The following is an 18,652-nucleotide window of genomic DNA, read 5'->3' on the forward strand; positions in this document are numbered from 1 at the left end:
AGATTCTTATTGTTTGCACGCTTAAGTTGGTCCTTTAGAACATAAAAGATGGCCTCAAATGCCTAACCCAAATATCTGCACAAAGTAGCAATTAAGTGGATTCTCGCTCAAATGGTTAAGAGTTCAACCTGGCACCCGACATCTCGCGTCTGCTTCCCTCCCCCAACGTCGCTCGTAGGAAAAAGAAAGAAATGTACTTAAGGATGAGCTAGGACCACCAAGAAACGTTTAAAACAACAATACCATTTCCTTTTTGCTTTGTTTTGTTTTGTTTTTCACACAGCTGAGATAGGCCTAAATCTACCATGCTCGACCAAGAATAAACAGTAATCGACTTTACATACAAACCCTAAAGTCCCACTTCCACACTTCATGAGATCACAGCCTCATAATAACACACAATTAGCCGACAACCAGCTTTTTGGTTAAAATGCAGTCCTAAGAAAACTAGGGTTTTTTCGCATTAATCTAACAGCAATCATTTAAGAAATAATGATACTTCTGTTATATGATTCCCAACCGACACTTGGTTGGCGTTGGATGGTTGGAGCTGGCTACTATATATTATATGTCGCTTCTGCCCCAATACACAATACAATTGCTCTCTTTTTTTCTAAAAGAATTTAGTTAGATAACAAGGAGCACCAAGTAATCTAAATAGCAGAAAGCCGTACGTCTAGAGGAAAGTCGACTGGATGTACTAGAAAACTTACAAATGCAAAACTCGTTCCAATTTCCAACAGAAATATCAGCCATGAGTGAAAACTATGTGTTCTTTGGTATCTTTCTCACAATGACCAAAGTCAAACAACTTTCAAAACTGGTTGGTCGTGCCATACCGCCTAAGATTCTTATCAATCCTAAGAAACATAAAAGGAACTAGGGTATGGTACTAAAACACTTACATGTGGTATTACTACTCCAAGAGTTATAATATAGGTGGATGACAGTTTGATGATGAAGCAAATAGTGTAATAACCAATTTGCATGTTATAATGTATAAATGAATTGGTTATACTACGTGACAGTGTTTAAATGAATTGGTTATACTACGTGACAGTGTTTAGCCAGAATAGAAGATAGTTACACTCATTCCAGATGACACTCAATTAGATAGCATAAAAAATGTTAGTGTATGCTACTAAACACAATGGCATGTATAATCAACAGACGTGTTGTTATACTGATTGATTCTTTTTATAATGATAGAAGTCATATGACCTCAATTTTTTATTAATCCTGAGAAGAATGAAAAACTTATACTGAAACACAATCATGCAATATTCCGTATGCCATTGAAACACAATCATGCAATATTTGTTGCCCATGGTTTAGATCTCTCTCCCGAGAAGAATGAAAATCTTATATTTCCTTTAGCTAGAATATACTATAAAATGGTTAAGCTCATCGAAAACTAGGCTGACACTAGAATTACACCCTTTAAAACGATTGGCCTGTGAAAGAATCTGCAACTCTCCAATCTCCATCAAACTTTCCGACTAAAATGAAAGGAGGTTTATGCTTTCCAACCCTAATTTTTTTGTCATTTGCATGTGTGTGAACGTCGATCTTTGCTTGTGCCAAAAGGATTCCATAAGATTAGTGGAACTCCAATTCAATGCTCAAAAGCTATGACTTGATGAAAATGTAAACAAGATCATCCGATCATCTTCCTTTCAATTTTTTTTCTCCATAGACGGTTTTGGATATCCTAATAACATTCAAAAGACAGACGTCCCTCAATCGCACACAGCCATCCATTCCGTCACACACAAAAGGAAAATTCTCTTTGGCTCAGCATTCCATCGTCCATACAAAACCCACCCCTTTCTTCCATCCCTTTAACACATTTGACAATGAAGTTTGCAGGCTAAATTAATCAATTCGAAAAAGGAGATTCCTTGCATGTCCCACATATTTGCTTTCTATTATTCCTTACCCTTTTTTTTTCGATGTGTACAAATAAAATGCCACCTATTAATTCATTCTTCATTCATCCTCTACCTCTCTCCCTCCCTCCACCCTCTTCATTGCATCTCATGGAGGTATGCCCCTAAATTAATTGCAATCACATGCTTCCAGATTACACATATTAGTCCATGCTTACGTTAATTTTTTCATTTGTCAAATGCAGAAACCTCGAGTGACGGAGATTCATGTCCGGATGGACTGTAACGGATGCGTGCAGAAGATAAAGAAAGCGCTACATGGCATCAATGGTGAGAAATTAAGAGTTTCATGTTTTTTTGTTTTTGGTTGGTATGTTTCTTACACTAAGAAGGCAGCTTTTATTAGCTTCTAGTTTTTCAGTGAAGAATCATTTTTCTTTTTCTGCAGGTATATATGAGCTTTACATTGACTTCCCACAACAAAAGTTGACAATAATTGGGTGGGCGGATCCGGAGAAGATAGTAAAAGCTATTAAGAAGACGAGGAAGATTGCCACCATATGTTCCCACACAGAACAACAAACAGAGCCTGCTCCTCAGCCGCCAGAACAAGCACCAGAGAATGGTGCGCCAGCTCCTGAGGTGGCAAATCCTCCTCCGGCAGAAGCACCACCACCGGCTGAGGCAGCTCCACCAGCTGAAGCTGCCTCGTCAGCAGAGCCACCGAGAGAATCACCACCGCCTCAACAGCCAGCACCAGAGCCAGCAACGCCAACACCTGTAGCTGCTGAGACTAACACCGGGCAACAAATACACCACCAGAGACCAAGAGACGTTGGAGAAGTTCATACAATTTACCACCACGGTCACCACCCACCGGGACAATCACCACCGCCTCAACAGCCAGCGCCAGAGCCAGCAGCACCAACACCTGTAGCTACTGAGACTAATCCTGGGCAACAAATACACCACCAGAGACCAAGAGACGTTGGAGAAGTTCATACCATATACCACCACGGTCACCACCCACCTGATTATGGCTACAGATATGGCTACTCTCAAGGCTACAATGGCTACTGGAACGGATACCATAACAGCCAAGGACCTCCAACGGAGACTGCCCCTATCCCCACCCCAATGGGCCCTTCCCCGATGACCCCCGCCGCAATGGGCCCTCCTCCGATGAGCCCCAGCACAATGAGTCACACCCCAGCTCCACCTATGTATGTAACACACAGCTACAACACATACAGGCCATCACCTTATGTTACAGAATATCAATACATCCAGCCGCCCCCACAACCCACACATTTGAGCAGGACGAACCATTACAACGAGGAGCAGCACTATGTCAACGGGAACGGCAACGGAAACATCACATCAATTTTTAGCGACGAAAATCCGAATGCATGCACCGTAATGTAGAGAGAGAGAGAGACACACACACACAACGGTGCAAAAGGAGGGCTGCTGTTTATCCCCAAAAGAATCACGGCAAGAAAGTTAATGGAGAATATATTAGCAGGAAAATATATTTTTCTAATAACCATGTGATGTTACGGGAAGAAAGAATGAGATTCCAAGCTTGTAGGTGAAGAAAGAATTGATCTTAAATCCCTCTCCAACAGGGCTATAATACATATTGCCTGCAACCTGGAGTTTCCAAAACCGTGTTTCGCCAAAAATTTTATCTGAAAAACCATTGTTTCCGGTCTCTCCTCACAAAATCTACAACACTGACATTGTCCAAGATCAAACTTCTGCCCTAGAGAGGAGGGTCCTGGTTTAATATTCATCGGAGAATTCATACTTGAGATTTATATGCATAAAAATTAGCGTCAAGATAAATAGTATGCGGTAACACAATTTATACAAAAATTGCTTGTGCTTTTTGCAAGTCGCAGAAAACATACAGTGATACACTTGTGTTCATGCTATTGCAGAGAAAATGTAGGAAGAAAAAGAAAAATAAACCATATGCCATGAAATCCAATAACAAAACCGTGTTACATGTCATCATATATTCAATATCAACTAAAATGTTTCAAATCCTTAAGAAAAACTAAGCATGGACCAGCTGGACGTAATAGACACCACATTAAAAAGAATAAATCTACTCCACAATGTAGCAGAAACCACATGATGAGACTTCATTGACCTGATTGTGGTGGTGATTAAACTTAAGCAATGTAGTGTAATAATCAATCAAACAGTAGACAAATAGTGTAGGTACACTAAGTCATCTCCATACAAACACTTTTTTTCTACAAAGAATGAAAGCATCATAACAAGTAAAACAGAAGACAAAAGAATGAATGTATAACGGTAAAGTTTTGTATACCTCCTATCACAAAATCCATCTACTAGTCCTCATCACTGCTTATCTCAGAATCATTGCCTTCTTCCCCATAGTGAATTTCGTTTACATCTTCATCCTCATCTTCAGTTTCATCCATTTCGTGCTTGTGCGATGAAATTTGAGTTTTTGTGTGGGTTGCCTTGTCAATCTATTCAAACAGAACAAAAACAATAATCAAAGATTAAAAAAAAAAGGGAACTTTAACGAAAAGCTCCCGGTACTATTCACTTTAACGAAAAACCACATTTTTACATTAAAAAGTCAATTCTAGTACTATTCACTTTACCCTTTATTTTGTCCTTATCGTTAAAACTCAAAGTTTTCAAGCCCTTTTCATTAGTTTTCCTTAAAAAAAAAAAACCAAAAGACTTGGTCAACAAAATTACTGAATTCAAGTTAGAATGTGAGGTTTTATATACCTGTGCCATCACAAGTTGCAAACGACCTGATAATTGTAATAAGGGCTGAATAGCTGCCCCTCTGGACTTGGTAACCTGCAAGGAGAACAACATCAATTACGCACTTCATCCATATTATTACTTAAGATTGAGTCTAGTTTCTTTAAGAGGTATTGAGAGTTTTAGATTATGTCCCCATAAGGCAGATAATAAATCCAAAAACTATTATGCCCAGGTGGAATTTGTGGAAAGTCATTTTATTAGAGGTAACACTTTAGGACTTGAGGGTAGTCTAACCAAAGATTCATCTAGGCATTGGCTTTGCCTGTCAAGGGGTAGTGGGTAATGGTGTATCATATGTATAAGCCCAAAGCAGGCACCTAGCATCACTGTGGGGAATAGTAAGAAACTGCAAGTCAAACATGAAAGTAAGTCATAGGCTACCATATTCCTCAACAGGGAACATTTCAACGGAAGATCTTCGTCGACCACAAATTTTATAATGAAATTGTAAGTCGAGTCTTCCATATTGTTTTTCAGAATTAGTGATTACAACTTATACACAGTGAAAGAGGACAGAAGGCTAAAATTTGCTTTAACATGCAACATGTCATCTCAAGCGCTCATTCTAACTAAAATGAAAGAAAGAAAAAAAAAAAAAAAAAAAAAAAAAAAAAAGGAGCATGAAATAAGGGAGCAAATATTGACTGGTAATAAACTAGTATGAATCGATCACAAAAGTTTACCTTCAACAAAGAGCTAAGCATCTGGGTTTCAGACTTTTGAGACATGATATCATGACTCTGATTTACCAATATGCTGTAAATCCATGGAAGAACATTATTCCCGCTGCTAGACCTGTTAGAGATAATCAAAGATTAAAATTCAAGTCATACCTAACTTATACTGTAATGCTTTCTAAAACAGATAAAAAAAATATTGAAGCAAACTATCACTATTTCGCATAAATTGTCAATAACAGTCATAAAAACCAAATCGTGGACCAGGTTCAGATACACATTAGCGCATCAGATATTATGGAATTCAGAATTCTTCCATCCTTTAAAAAACACACACGGAAGGAAATACATATATTCTTGATACATGCATAAGTTAACTTAAAGCATTTAAGGCACAAATTGTCTGTATAAAACCAAACTAACAATTCACTGTTCTAAAAAAATGCATAAAGAATAAATCTACACCTTCAAAATGACATATAACTCTACATGCATGCATGCATGTAATGAAAACCCAAAGAAGACCAAAACAGCAAGAACAAACCTTGTTTGCCACATGGCTACAAGGACTCCCAATAATTTGCATGCGTCACCAGGTTCTAATGACAGCACAGCTGCCCTCATCTGGCAGATCATATGAATTAGATCAGGACAAAATAAAGGGAGGGAGAAATCAGGAAGTGCACATAATAATATAAAAATACAACATCATGCCAATATTCACACATAAGTAAATACTAAACAAACCAACCTTCTTCTGTGGCATATTAGTCTGAAGATCAATACTCTTAAATGTTGCAGAATTGAGTGTAGAGTTGAATGTATGATCATCTACTTTACTAATTATCCCTAATGATCTCAGTCTGTCCTCCATGCAAATTGCCGCAGTGTCAGCTTCAAGTTCTACCATGCCATCTGCGCATACCAACATACCATATGAAACAGGTAAAACCATCATCAGGATATCTTCTGCGCTACTTCCAATAGGAAAGTAAATAAACATATGACGACCAAAGGTCAAATAACATTTAGTAAGCCGTGTTGACGCTCAAAATAGAGTATTGTATGGTGGAAACAGATATTGCAGCCATCACTACATAAGCCTTGGTAGCTATATACGATTACTTTTAATACATACAGAAAAGTTTCAAATGCATTCCTGAGTGACTATAACACCCACCTTTGCTCTTCACAAGGCCAGTGTGACCCCTACTGTCATCCAAATCAACCATTTCTTCATTTGGGTCAAAACTCAATTTATCGTGTCTTTTCTTTTTCCCATGTGAATCAAAAATCCTTGGCATTGGATGCAAGGCCTCTTCTGCATTTGCACGATCTAATGCAATAACTGTGGGATCATTGCACAAATAGTCAGCTGACCGCCAAAAATCAAGAATCAGAATAAAATGTAGGGGTTATCAGCAGCAACAAATCCTAACAGGCATACGAAATTTATAAACGAACAATAATGCTAATGCAAGGTGCGTCATCTAAAGAAGAAAAATAAAATATGGTTTTGATTCCTCTCAGCAGGGTCCCTAATGTATCAGTCAGTATCTCATACTATATATCCCAGGGAATCAACAAGAAATGAGACTAAATGTGGTTAAGAGGGAAAACTTGTTGTGAGAAAGTCTTACCTCTATTTTGTACATTTTGTCCTTTCTTAGATTTGACAAGGGACTGACTCATTGGTAGAAGAACCCCATCATGGGAACTACTCAACTTTATGTCTGTTCCAGAATGCGCCAAAATTTTCTGGAATGATGGCTTCACTGGCGACCCATAAGCGACAAATACCTGACCAGAAGCAGCTTTCGCAATTCCTTGAAAAACCGCAGCAAATATTGTGGGTAATGCGCCCTTGTATGTTGTAGACAAAATGTCATCAGAAGATAGTGAAATTTTTGTAGACTTCGCATTCCGTAGTTCTTCAATATTCTGTCCAAACCAAAAGTAACAAATGCCAACTTCTGAAATCGCTAAAACATATAGACCTACATCACTAACTTCCCCACTGTCTATGCACCAGCTATCTACGAAGACAGCAGGGTGCTCCATTTTAAGGACAGCACTTGCAGACTGCTTTTTTCCACCAGCTATACTCCACACTGAAATATACCTTTCACCAACTGCAGATGAGAGGATATACTTCCCATCTTCAGTGAAGATCAGACAGCGAACAGCACCCTAATGAATGGTTGAGAAAATATTATTAAATTAAAAAAGAACGGCTGAAGAAAATGCTACAATAGAAAACGAAGGTTAGCCCTCCTGATAGCTGGAACTTTTTGGACACAAACGATAAAATAAAACATTTTTCCAGGTATCAAATATCTTAAGTTCAAATTCATACAAATGCAACCACTACATATGTTGATTTACACATGTTGGCCTCCCTAATGGTGGAAAGAGGCCTGCATGTGAGGAGGAAGTGTCAAACTATAGAAGGCATTAATTGGAGTCCAATCAAGGAAGGGGAAGCAATATGGCTGGAGAGGGCTTTTGAAGAAGAGGAAATAAAAAGGTAGTGTTCAATTGTGGGGGTGATAAATCACCAGCTCCTGATGGTCTTACTGTGGAATTATTTCAGCAACATTGGGAGGTGGTAAAATCAGATATTGTGAGGGTTTTCAATGATTTTCATAGCAATGGAATCATCAATTCAATCACAAATGAAACATACATCTGTCTCATACCAAAGAAAGCAATTTCAATTAGTGTTGCTGATTATAGGCCTATAAGCTTGACAAAGAGTTTATACAAGATTTTGTCAGAAGTGTTGGCCTCTTGACTAAAGGAGGTAATTAGTGGCACAATCTCACAGGCTCAAGGAGCTTTTGTAAAAGGAAGGCAGATTCTTGATACAATTTTAGTGGCCAATGAAGTGGTTGAGGAGACAAGGGTGAAAAAGAAGGAAGGTCTTGTGTTCAAATTTGATTTTGAAAAAGCTTATGATCACATTGATTGGGATTTCTTAGTTAATGTGTTGGAACGAAAAGGGTTTGGTGATAGCTGGAGAAAATGGATATTGGGCTGGCTTGAAATCTATGAACTTTTCCATCATAATAAATGGCCGACCAAGGGGTAAGTTTGGAGCGTCAAGAGGACTTAGACAAGGCGATTCTCTTTCGCCTTTATTGTTTAATATAGCAGTAGACATCACTAATAGATTACTGGGAAGAGCCATTGAGGGTGGATTGATTGAGGGGTTGCGTGTTGGTTATGAGGATGTGGAAGTTTCTCACTTGCAATTTGCCGATGACACAATCTTTTTTCTATCTGGCAGTCAGCAAGGTTGGACTAATCTTTTATCAGTAATAAATTGTTTTTGTTCTATCTCTGGATTGAAGTTGAATAAGGGAAAATGCTCTTTAATGGGTAATAATGCGGATGAAGAAAATTTTGAGAGTTTGGCTGGTTTGTGGGATGCAAAGTGGGCTCTTGGCCTGTCAAGTATTTGGGTCTTCCTTTAGGAGGTAATCCTAGACTAGAGCTATCTCCTTCTGGAACCCAATTGTGGAAAAAGTCAAAAAAAGAATGCCAAGCTGGAAGTGTGCCTTTCTTTCAAGAGGGGGAAGATTAACTTTGATTCAATAGGTGTTAGGAAGTTTACCAATTTATTTTCTATCTTTGTTCAAGATTCCTAAAGGAGAAGTCAGGAATCTGGAAAGCTTAATGCAGAAATTCTTATCGGCTGGTGTTGGTGAAGATAAGAAAGATCACCTCATTAAATGGGACACAGTTTCAAAAACCTAGAGAGGAAGGGGGTTTAGGTATTGGCAATCTATTGGTGAGAAACAAAGCTTTGTTAGCTAAATGGTTATGGCGTTTTCCAGTCGAAAGTGATTCCATCTGGCGTAAAGTGATTAGAAGCAAGTATGGTCTCAGTGACAATGGTTGAGATTCTAAGATAGTTCGGTTTGGAACAAGTAGAAGTCCTTGGAAGGATATTTCCCAAGGGTATAGTTCTTTTCTCTTTGTTCTTGGCAAAGGAGATTGAATTAGATTTTGGGAAGACATTTGGCTAGGCGAATTACAAGTCACATTTCCTAAGTTGTTCAACTTATCCAAGTTTCATAACAAGAGTATTTCTAGTGTGGCTAGTTTTGCTGAACTTTCTTTGAATTGGGACTTTGGGTTTCGAAGGAATTTTCGTGATGTAGAATTAAACAAATTGTCATCTTTCCTGACAAGTTCAGATCAGGTTTGTATTCACCCCTCAAGGGTTGATGCAAGAAATTGGATACTTGATTCTTCAAGAAGTTTCTCTGTTAAATCTTATTGCGATTATCTTCTCAAAAGCTGTGCTGATAGGGTTTTTCAGGCTTATGGCCTGGTTTGGAAATCTAAAGTTCCTAATAAAGTGAAGGTCTTTACTTGGTTAGTGGCTCATGGGAAAATTAACACTTGTGACATGCTCCAAAAAGGGCAACCTAGCTCATGTCTACAACCTGATTGGTGCATTATATGCAAGAAAAGTTCAGAGTATGTTGACCATCTGTTTCTTCACTATCCAGTGGCTTTAAATCTCTAGTTGAAGTTGTTTAAGGAGTTCGGTATCAGTTGGGTTTTACCCAGGCATTGTTATTCTCTTATGGTTGAGGAACATAAATTATCAGGATAGGGGAAGAAAATCAAGGTCTTACGGGGATGTATAGTTTCAGCTATTTTTTGAGTCATTTGGATGGAAAGAAACAAGCAGATTTTTAAGAACAACGAAGGCAGTAGAAGGGAGGATATCTGGGATAATGTTCGGTTATGGTCATGGGCTTCAGTTACTACAGAATTTAGAGATTTGTCTATTTCAGAAATTTGGCGTAACTGGAATGCGGCTATTAGTTAGTTTTGTATTGTTTTTATAGTTTCTAAATGTATGGGTGATGGTGCTATTTATCTTGTTTTGTTTGTGTCTTTGTGGACTTCTTGTCCGCTTTTGTATTTTTATTGTTTCTTTGCAATAAAAATTTATTTCTTCATCAAAAAAAAAAAAAATATTTCCTTACTAATCACATTCTAACAATGGTAAACCAACAAAGATCATTTGAAGATAAGCAGACTGTTAACATGTACACATGTTTAGGCACCCAAAGAGGCAAAAACTATAATAGAAAAAAGGAGAATATAATAAATTCATAAAACTCACAGGATGGCCAGAAAACTTCTGTATCTTTTTGTGGTTAGACAAATTGAAAATCTTCACTTGTGCAGCCGCAGTTGCTAATATTTTCCCATCTGGTGCAGAGAAAAGGCCATCCACAATGTACTATCAGAAAAAAACCAAATGGCACAATCTAACAATATGATTTAATTTGTACGCACATGAAGCTGGTCCTTGACAAATATTGCAAAATTTTACTTTTTTTTAGCATTAACTACTACACACTTGGATGTTAGAACTACAATTTGCTTTAACATACAACAGACAGAATATGACAGGTATTACATGCACGATAAATATCTGACCGAAACCTAATAACCAAGACCCTCTCCACCTATATATATATATATATTGAATGGCCAACTCTACACCTCCACAGGAACCGCAACTAGAACTAATTTCACCACTGGAATTCCTTTTCTCTGTTTGTGACTTATGACAAATCAGTTCTTGGCCAGCATTAGTTACCAACTTGCCATGCATAACCATCATTAGTTATCATTTCTCAACTTAATTAGTTACTGAGACAACATAAAGGCATGGCTAATAATCCAGTCAAGACAGTTCTCAGTGATGGTTATCCACTTTCGCATCTCTCTTAAACTACAATCCTGGTAAAATCTTGGTTTATGGAAGAGAATGCTCATTGGCTTGGCATAAATATTGGCAGTCGATCATGAAATCTTGAATCCAGATGGTATTATTCGTAAAGTAATTTTAACTGAGCAGTATCAAACACAAACCTTAAGCAGAATAATGCACTAAGCAATAGTAACAGAAGATGTAGGGTGATGAATATATACATATGTAACATACCTGATGAAACAGACATCGAGGAGATTGCCTTAGTGGAAGCTTTGAACTTCCCTGACAGGTTTCCCGTCAAAGAGTCAATTTCACAAATCATACCATCAGCACCAGCAGTGTAAATACACGATGCATTTCTTGCAAATGATATGGAGCTAACACCACTGCAACAACAGAACATGCAAGAGAAAGATTAAATAGGCGGCCCGAGAAGTCAAAAACATACATTAACACAAGGCATTTATATACATTAACATAATATGTAGACAAATAAGAAAGTATAAGCGGGGAGCTAACCCAGCATGGCAATCGTTAACTCTCCACTTCAAATGCCCAGCAGCCACATCAAGCGCCAGAACATCGCCGCCACCGGTTCCTAAAACCAAAAATGAGGAACCAAGCTTCCTCTTCTTCTGCAACAATGGACGGCATTGCACAAAAATAAAATTAATTTCACAAAAAAAGTTTACTACAGCTTACTTGTTAATCTAAAACGAAAGCAAATTCACAACCTTTCGTTCAGAAGAGAACCATTTCATGCAAGTGTAATCAACTGAGAGGTGCCCTCTTTCTCGTTTAGCACATATGCTTGTATCTTCCGATGCTACAATGTCTGTAAACTCAGTCTGGACCTGCCCCTTCACAGTATCCCAAATCTAACGCATACCCAGAAACTGAAAATTAGGGTTTCATAAGAAATAGAGAAATAAGTCAACCAAATTCCATAAAATTACAGAAGTACCTTGATTCGACCGTCGCCGGAGCTGATGGCGAACAAGTCCAGAGACGGACTAAACGCCGTCAGGAGGTCTCTGATGTTTGACGAGGCCATGCCGGAAGTTGGGGATTGGTCGTAGAGGACAAGGATGAGCTGCGTACAGGTGCAGAGCTTAAACCCTAAACCCTAGAACGAGGAGAAGAGAAGAGAAGAGGGTTAGGGCAGCTGAAGAGTGATGGCGGCAAAGGCTCTGCTTTTCGTTTACGGCGTTATTCGTTGTTAATGTGGGCTGTTTTCAAATGTTGGGCCTTGTTTATCTACCGGCCCATTTTTATTTTTATTTTTTTCAATTTGGATCCAACGTTTACTTTTTTATTTTTTTATTTTCTTTTTTCAGTCGAAAGATTAGATTTTATCCAGTAAAGTCTAATTGATAAGTTTACATCCTCAGCATAATATTAAAAAGAAAATCGGGACCAATACAAACCCAAATAAAGGAACCTCTTGCTGATTGCATGAAAGATAATACAACGTGCGCTGCTTTGTTGGTTTCTCGATGAGAAAACACAAACTCCACATATCCCTTGCAACTTGCAAGGTGCCATATATCATGTAAAATACCTTCCAAAATCTATTTTATCTTTAAAACACAGGGAAAATAACTTTATGGAAGGGTGGAATTATTGCATATTTCACAATGTCGATTCCCAATGATGATATGTTGATCAGCTATTGTGAGACAACGATTGTGTAAAAAAATTCTCTAAAATTACTTGACGTTCAAAATTGAGAGGTGATGTTTTTCAAACAATTAGAATAACACACCACACGTGTATTTTACTTTCCAAAATACAAACTAATGTGTTTCCAATTAGCATTCCCTAATTCACTCCTTAAAAAGAAGACAATATCATTTGTGTGTTTGAACTTGTGATTATTATGGCTTCGGACCAAATCATATTGCTAAAACATGTTACATTCTTAGTAAATCAATTTTGTTGGCAGGTACTAGATATTATGGTTATGACTTGTGACTTACGGCGGACAATCATAACTTACAACTTGTTTTTCTTTTCTTTTCTTTTTTAAGAGTGAAAAGAGGCACAAACTTGGATAAAAAAAATTTAAAAATTTAAAAAAAAGGGTATAGACAAATTTTCGTGACGTCTTCACGTGTTATGAATTCATGTGACATAAAAAGAATGCGATAAAGCTTAAACCTCCAGATTTAGTGACTAAAATTCTAAGGTTTTGGAAACATTTTGATCATAAAACATAAATAAGAGATCTTACTAGGAAGAAAAGTACAAGAGGTAATGCTTACGAAATAATTAGATTTGAACTTAAAACTTTGTTAAACGTTGAAAAGAGAACATTCATTATACTTAGATATAGTATATTCCACACGACATTATTTTATCATCCATACTTTTTCTTGGAGAAGTATAACAAGGGTCAACACTTGGACATCGTTTCCCTCATTCCGACAATCGATCAAAACCCTAAACCACGAGCCTCATGATATTCACTAACAAGGACATAACACACACCCCATAGAGCTAGAGTTTGGCAAAACAGTCCCCACATGAAACTTATAGGGCATCCCCTTTGTCTTAACTTTAGGGACAAATACCCACTTTTTATAAAAGCACATCAGTATCAAACCAGTACTAACAGTAACGGGGTTTTCTTGAGCGTAGGACACACCCGAGCATAGTAAAAACTCGCACACAAGGACACCACACGCACCCGCATTTTGGGTAAAAAAGTAATAAAATTTAAACAGAAAAATACTAACAAAAAGCCGAGTTCCCTTGCATCATCACTACCAAAAATTTGCTTACACATGAATGAAGAAATGAAGCTGTACAAATAATCTGCAGAATATAAAAGAACATGCGAGACTGCAAATCTACAGGATGAAAAAGAAGATGAAACAAGTAATCTGAACATGTGTCTTATTTAAAAGAATGTGGTCTAATTTTGAATGGCAATGGTAGAAAATCTTTGGTTCTTTCCCTCATTGTAGATTTTGGCTGAAAATTATAACCGGAGTTCGGCGGAATTGGTATCATAAGACCGCGGCTTTTCCATTCACGGTGAGCAGCGAAATGTGGGCGGAGGAAGGATTTGAATACGAGGTATTGAGGTCGGAACATGGTTCTGGAAAGACAGACTCAGAAGAGCCGGAAACATACGAACAATCCCAAGTAGTGGGAGAAGCAGAATTTAATGATAAGGAGATGTTGGATAGAAAGAAAGAAGTGAATGGTGATTCTTCGATGCCAGTGAAGCGTCCGGCAATGGTGATGTTTGTGCCAACAACGTCTTGCAATGTGATGTGATCCAAAACAGGGAGAGCGTTAGGATCATATTTGTCATCAGGATGAGAACCAAACTGGCCAGAGGCACCAAATGCCATGTAGATGTTTTCTACTTCTACATCTGATATGATGATGTCTGTGATGTAACCGCCTCTACCCTTTGTTGTTCGGAACTGAATGCCGCTAAAGGAGTTGTGGAGGCGGACCTGCTCAACAAGTACGTTAGAAATGCCACCGGACATCTCACTACCAAAGGCAAGAGAAGAACCAGTAGCTGATTGTAAGGTGACATGCCGGATGTGTACATTTGTGGTCGGTCTTCCATAGGCAATACCGTACTCATCCCAACCACTCTTGAGGGCAATGGCATCATACCCCATGCCAATGGTGCAATCTTCTATGCACACAGTATCAGAAGAATCTGAAAGCACAGAGAAAATTAGTTTGAGTTTCGCCAAAAAGTTTCTTCGCTTTCAGTTATTTCCAACAACGGAAAATTCAGGATGCACATAGAAAATATGTTTGTAAAAGTGGGGAGGGAGCTCAAATTTTATCCAACATTTCTACTTCCATTTTTCGGGATAAGAACAATACTTAAACGTAAATTCATAGCAGGAAGTCAAGAGATGTCACAAACCTGGGACTATTCCGACAGTATGAGGGGAGTCCGGAGGAGCAGATACAGATATGTTGAGAACATGTACATTACTGCATTGCATTCAATTATAAATATAACATTAATATCTTCTATAACCGAAAAACGAATAAAAATGAAAGAACAAGTGCGCAATCATCAGTGTCCTTAGCTCACAGACCTGCAGTAGACTGGATGGATGTTGTAAGCGGGAGCATTTATAAATGTGAGGTTCGAAACCACCACGTATTTAGACATAACGAATTCCACAAGATGCGGACGGCTGTAGTTCAGAGATTGGGAGCTAAACCAATCCCACCAAACCGATCCCTGGCCATTGATGGTTCCATTATCACCTATGCATTCACGAGCAAATGAGAATCAGGCCGCGCGGATAAAGAACATGTTAAAAGCAGCAAACGAAATTCAGAGAGATTCTTCATACCTGTTATGACCACATCATGTAACATATATCCATTTATCAAGCTACGATATCTCCTCCCGGGGAGTTCAATCCCTCGACCGTACGAGGGTAAAGGCTCAACAATTTCCCAATGGGACGGATCCTAAACAAGCAATACCACAAACATTTCAACAAAGCGAAAGACGAAAGCATCTCCAACTGATTTAAGCGTTCACCAGCATCTCATTGCAGTGTAAAGCAATACCTGAGATCCAAGAATGACAGCATCCTTTTCCAAAAACAGTGTGAGGTGGCTGGTGAGGTTGAAGCTTCCGGTAAGCCACCTCCCCGGCGGCACATAGAGCTGAGCACCGCCCTTATCGGCGAAAGACTTGAGATAGAAGATGGCATTCTGAAAGGCAAGAGTGTTCAATGTCTTGCCATCTCCGACAGCGCCAAATTCTAAGATGGACACACTGTGCGGCCTTGGCTCTAATGTCAGTTTATTATCACACGGTTTCTCATCATCTTCTCCGTCAACTTTGACGGCATTACTCAAGGCCAGCAGCAGGAGAAGCACCACCTGAAAACGGTGGAAATTTAGAAAAAGCCACTGGTTCTCAGAACACTTCAGAAAAAAATACAAATTCATTGGACAAACAAATAAATCAAATTAAATTCAAGTACAAATAACGAGAATTTGAACAATTCAGCAGCAATCATGGGATTTTTCGAGAACATTTGACAGGTTATGAGTTGATCAATGCAAGCTACAGAGTGAACTATAATTAAACTCAAAGGTAGATTCAAAAAAAACAAAACAAAACCCAATTGAAAAACAAATCCAAACATCACACAGATCAACTGTTTTTTTACCAGACAGAAAAAAAAAAAACAAAAAACAAAAAACCCACCCAGAGAAATGAAAATTGAATCAGAAAAATCAAGACTTTGGATTCGAGATTGGCACAGAAACGCAGAGAGTAAAAAACCCAGAAAAAAGAAACGTACTTACTAGCATCTTCATGAGTGAAAGCTCTCTCTCTGCAGCAGGAGAGAAAGCAGTAGAACTGCAGAGCAGAGAATGAAAAGGAAGAAGAAGAAGAAGCAGAGCAACCAAAGAGCAAGGGCAGCCCTATACAGACATTAATTGTTGAATGACACAAAGCATAAATACTTATATATGGTAAAGAAAACTAAAACTAAAATTAAAATTAAAATCGGAAAATGGAAAATTAATACATGGTGAAAAATGGATTACAGAAAATGTAGCCACTGCAGAATGCCAGCTCTGGCATGCACATAGAAGCAAAACAAATCAGAATAAAAAGGGAATAAACTAATCTCATTTATTGCCACTAATTGATATTTACCGTCCTTAATCAATTATGATTAGTAACGTCTCTCGCCGACAGAATGTTTGAAACGGCCCTCCATTTGTGACACTGTAATTTTCACAGAAAAAAAAAAAAAAAAACCATAAATTTCCTAGTATTTACGGCTATCATTTTAGTTAGAATAGTGATATCCACCTTCTTACTTTTTATTACTGACACATCTTCTTAATTTTTGGTAATTGGTTTGAATAAATTGAAGAATATCAATGATAAAATATAAACAAGAATGTGTTATCAAATTTAAAATAAATGTATGAGTAACACTATCATTTAATTATAGTGTTTCGTATTCAAATTCTTTTTCTTTTTCTAATATATATTAGTGTAAATTCTTGATGTAAAAAAAAAAAAAAAAGCATTCCTCACTAAAGTGCGAAAAAAATTGGACTGCAACACACAAAGTATCATGCTTTAATAATTTAATATCCAAAATAACCATTCATAAAAAGTAAATCTAAAACATCTGATTTCGTCTAAAATGAAATTAAGCATTTGACTTAAAAGTACAGAATTGCGAAATTGAACTATTAGTGGCAAAAAATTACTATTTTCAATTGTAAAATGTTATAGAATCATATTTTTCGGACTATATTTTGTGAACCGTGGTAATTTATAGTTACATACTGTAATTGTGAACCGTCATATCATGTAACTTATATATTAAATTTAAGTTAACAATTGCTATACAATTTAAGTAAATAATCGCTTTAGCATATCTAGTTTTGTACTAGCGTCCTTGTTTGCTTACATTTGTTGAAAAGTGATTAGTTCAAAGTCCAGAAATAAAATCGGCGGTGATAAAATTCCTGGAGTTACACGAACCTATTGCGCCAGGTAAGCGAATTTAGGATGGTGGTAGGGGAGGAATGGTGAGACGGCGGGTGAGAGAGGGAATAAAATAAGTGAAGGAGTGCATGGGGCATTGAGACCGCATGTGGGTTGACAGAGCAGAGAGGGGAGAGGGGGAGGGGGAGTGGGGCCCGCAAGTCAATCATGGCAAAGGTGCTAGCCTGGCCTCAATTACTCGACTGGACACTCGACAGAACATAATACAAACACAAGGGGCCCAACTTCTGTGTGACACGTCATTTTATTAATTTAATTTTTTAATAGGCCGTGCATTTTGTTTTGCTTTGTTTTCGAAAAATATATTCCGTCGCTTAGTATTACGGTTTAGTGGTATTTATCTTTACTTATAAGTGAGATTTTAGATTCAATTTTTTCCAAAAACGAGTTTGAATCATATCATTGCTAGTTTATTATGAGGTTAAGCTTATCTCTTTCTTTTTACTATAGATGATATATTTTGTTAAAAAAATATAGTCCGAAAAAGTATGAAATTATATTATTACGTAGAAGGTGATGTGAAAATTACTGATTGGTTGGTTGCTTAAGGGATCTTCAATCTCCAGATGGCATAGAAATGGGCAAAAATTTCAAATGTTCATACTGATGAAGTTGTGGGTGTTCATACTTTATAATTGACGTTAGTTGTTGACTTACCGACTAATACTGTCATCAAGGAAACAAACGTTGACAGTCTCTGAGTCTTTTTTTCACGATATATTTTAGTAAATTTTTAAAAAATTAGCTGTTAAATAATTGGAGGAGCATCATAGTATTTTCATTTTTTCACAATATAAACGATCAATTCTTTTATTTATACAACAAGATCATGGGACAGAATTTAAGATACACAATGAACTATTCATAATTTGGTATAGAACTCATTGTTTATGAGATTAAATCTATGTTCTCTTATTTACAAGTGAAGAAAAATACTAGTAGACCGTAAATCTTGTAAATATAACTAATTGTGTTC

At 37.5% G+C, this 18,652-nt stretch overlaps 3 protein-coding genes across 6 annotated transcripts; 1 reads left to right on the plus strand and 2 right to left on the minus strand.

Moving 5' to 3' along the window:
- The first annotated feature begins 1,903 nt into the window (after positions 1–1,903).
- LOC103939053 (extensin) lies at positions 1,904–3,557 on the plus strand. Of its 2 annotated transcripts, XM_009349106.3 has the most exons (3): positions 1,904–2,045; positions 2,135–2,219; positions 2,338–3,557. In XM_009349106.3, exons 1-3 carry the CDS (start codon positions 1,953–1,955, stop codon positions 3,312–3,314), a joined length of 1,155 nt encoding a protein of 384 aa, XP_009347381.2. In that variant the 5' UTR covers positions 1,904–1,952; the 3' UTR covers positions 3,315–3,557. The 2 variants fall into 2 exon arrangements, with proteins under 2 accessions (XP_009347381.2, XP_048427853.1); XM_048571896.1 differs by lacking the exon at positions 1,904–2,045 and having other exon boundaries at positions 2,129–2,219.
- On the minus strand, positions 3,222–12,312 carry LOC103959362 (WD repeat-containing protein 43-like). 3 transcript variants are annotated; one of them, XM_009371713.3, is made up of 13 exons: positions 12,097–12,311; positions 11,867–12,010; positions 11,652–11,767; positions 11,364–11,518; positions 10,533–10,621; positions 7,027–7,576; positions 6,567–6,734; positions 6,138–6,301; positions 5,931–6,010; positions 5,393–5,504; positions 4,668–4,742; positions 4,231–4,396; positions 3,222–3,359 (listed from the first exon to the last, which is right to left on the minus strand). In XM_009371713.3, the coding sequence occupies exons 1-12, from the start codon at positions 12,184–12,186 to the stop codon at positions 4,253–4,255; spliced, it is 1,887 nt and encodes a 628-aa protein (XP_009369988.2). In that variant the 5' UTR covers positions 12,187–12,311; the 3' UTR covers positions 3,222–3,359; positions 4,231–4,252. The 3 variants fall into 3 exon arrangements, 2 of the variants coding, with proteins under 2 accessions (XP_009369988.2, XP_048427852.1); XM_048571895.1 differs by having other exon boundaries at positions 11,867–12,028; positions 12,097–12,236; XR_007253640.1 differs by lacking the exon at positions 3,222–3,359 and adding an exon at positions 4,944–5,055 and having other exon boundaries at positions 4,341–4,396; positions 12,097–12,312.
- A 1,551-nt stretch (positions 12,313–13,863) lies between these two features.
- On the minus strand, positions 13,864–16,654 carry LOC103959368 (probable polygalacturonase). The gene is made up of 6 exons (XM_048571426.1): positions 16,449–16,654; positions 15,699–16,016; positions 15,476–15,596; positions 15,212–15,386; positions 15,034–15,104; positions 13,864–14,817 (listed from the first exon to the last, which is right to left on the minus strand). The coding sequence occupies exons 1-6, from the start codon at positions 16,458–16,460 to the stop codon at positions 14,144–14,146; spliced, it is 1,371 nt and encodes a 456-aa protein (XP_048427383.1). The 5' UTR covers positions 16,461–16,654; the 3' UTR covers positions 13,864–14,143.
- Between the last annotated feature and the right edge of the window lie 1,998 nt (positions 16,655–18,652).

The sequence above is a fragment of a genome, unplaced genomic scaffold, assembly GCF_019419815.1.
Source record: "Pyrus x bretschneideri cultivar Hongxiangsu unplaced genomic scaffold, Pyrus_bretschneideri_v1 Contig6, whole genome shotgun sequence".
NCBI lineage: Eukaryota > Viridiplantae > Streptophyta > Magnoliopsida > Rosales > Rosaceae > Pyrus > Pyrus x bretschneideri.

Bases quoted from the DNA above. Each gene is read 5' to 3' on its own strand.
- LOC103939053 (XM_009349106.3), top strand. From the start codon at position 1,953: ATGTGTACAAATAAAATGCCACCTATTAATTCATTCTTCATTCATCCT. The intron at 2,046-2,134 runs GTATGCCCCTAA...TGTCAAATGCAG, and splicing joins CTTCATTGCATCTCATGGAG to AAACCTCGAGTGACGGAGAT. The intron at 2,220-2,337 runs GTGAGAAATTAA...CTTTTTCTGCAG, and splicing joins AGCGCTACATGGCATCAATG to GTATATATGAGCTTTACATT.
- LOC103959362 (XM_009371713.3), bottom strand. From the start codon at position 12,186: ATGGCCTCGTCAAACATCAGAGACCTCCTGACGGCGTTTAGTCCGTCT. The intron at 12,011-12,096 runs GTACTTCTGTAA...GGTATGCGTTAG, and splicing joins CCGGCGACGGTCGAATCAAG to ATTTGGGATACTGTGAAGGG. The intron at 7,577-10,532 runs GTGAGTTTTATG...ACCATTCATTAG, and splicing joins AGAAGTTTTCTGGCCATCCT to GGTGCTGTTCGCTGTCTGAT.
- LOC103959368 (XM_048571426.1), bottom strand. The intron at 15,387-15,475 runs GTATGAAGAATC...GTGAATGCATAG, and splicing joins ACATGATGTGGTCATAACAG to GTGATAATGGAACCATCAAT. The intron at 15,105-15,211 runs GTCTGTGAGCTA...AATGCAATGCAG, and splicing joins ATCCATCCAGTCTACTGCAG to TAATGTACATGTTCTCAACA.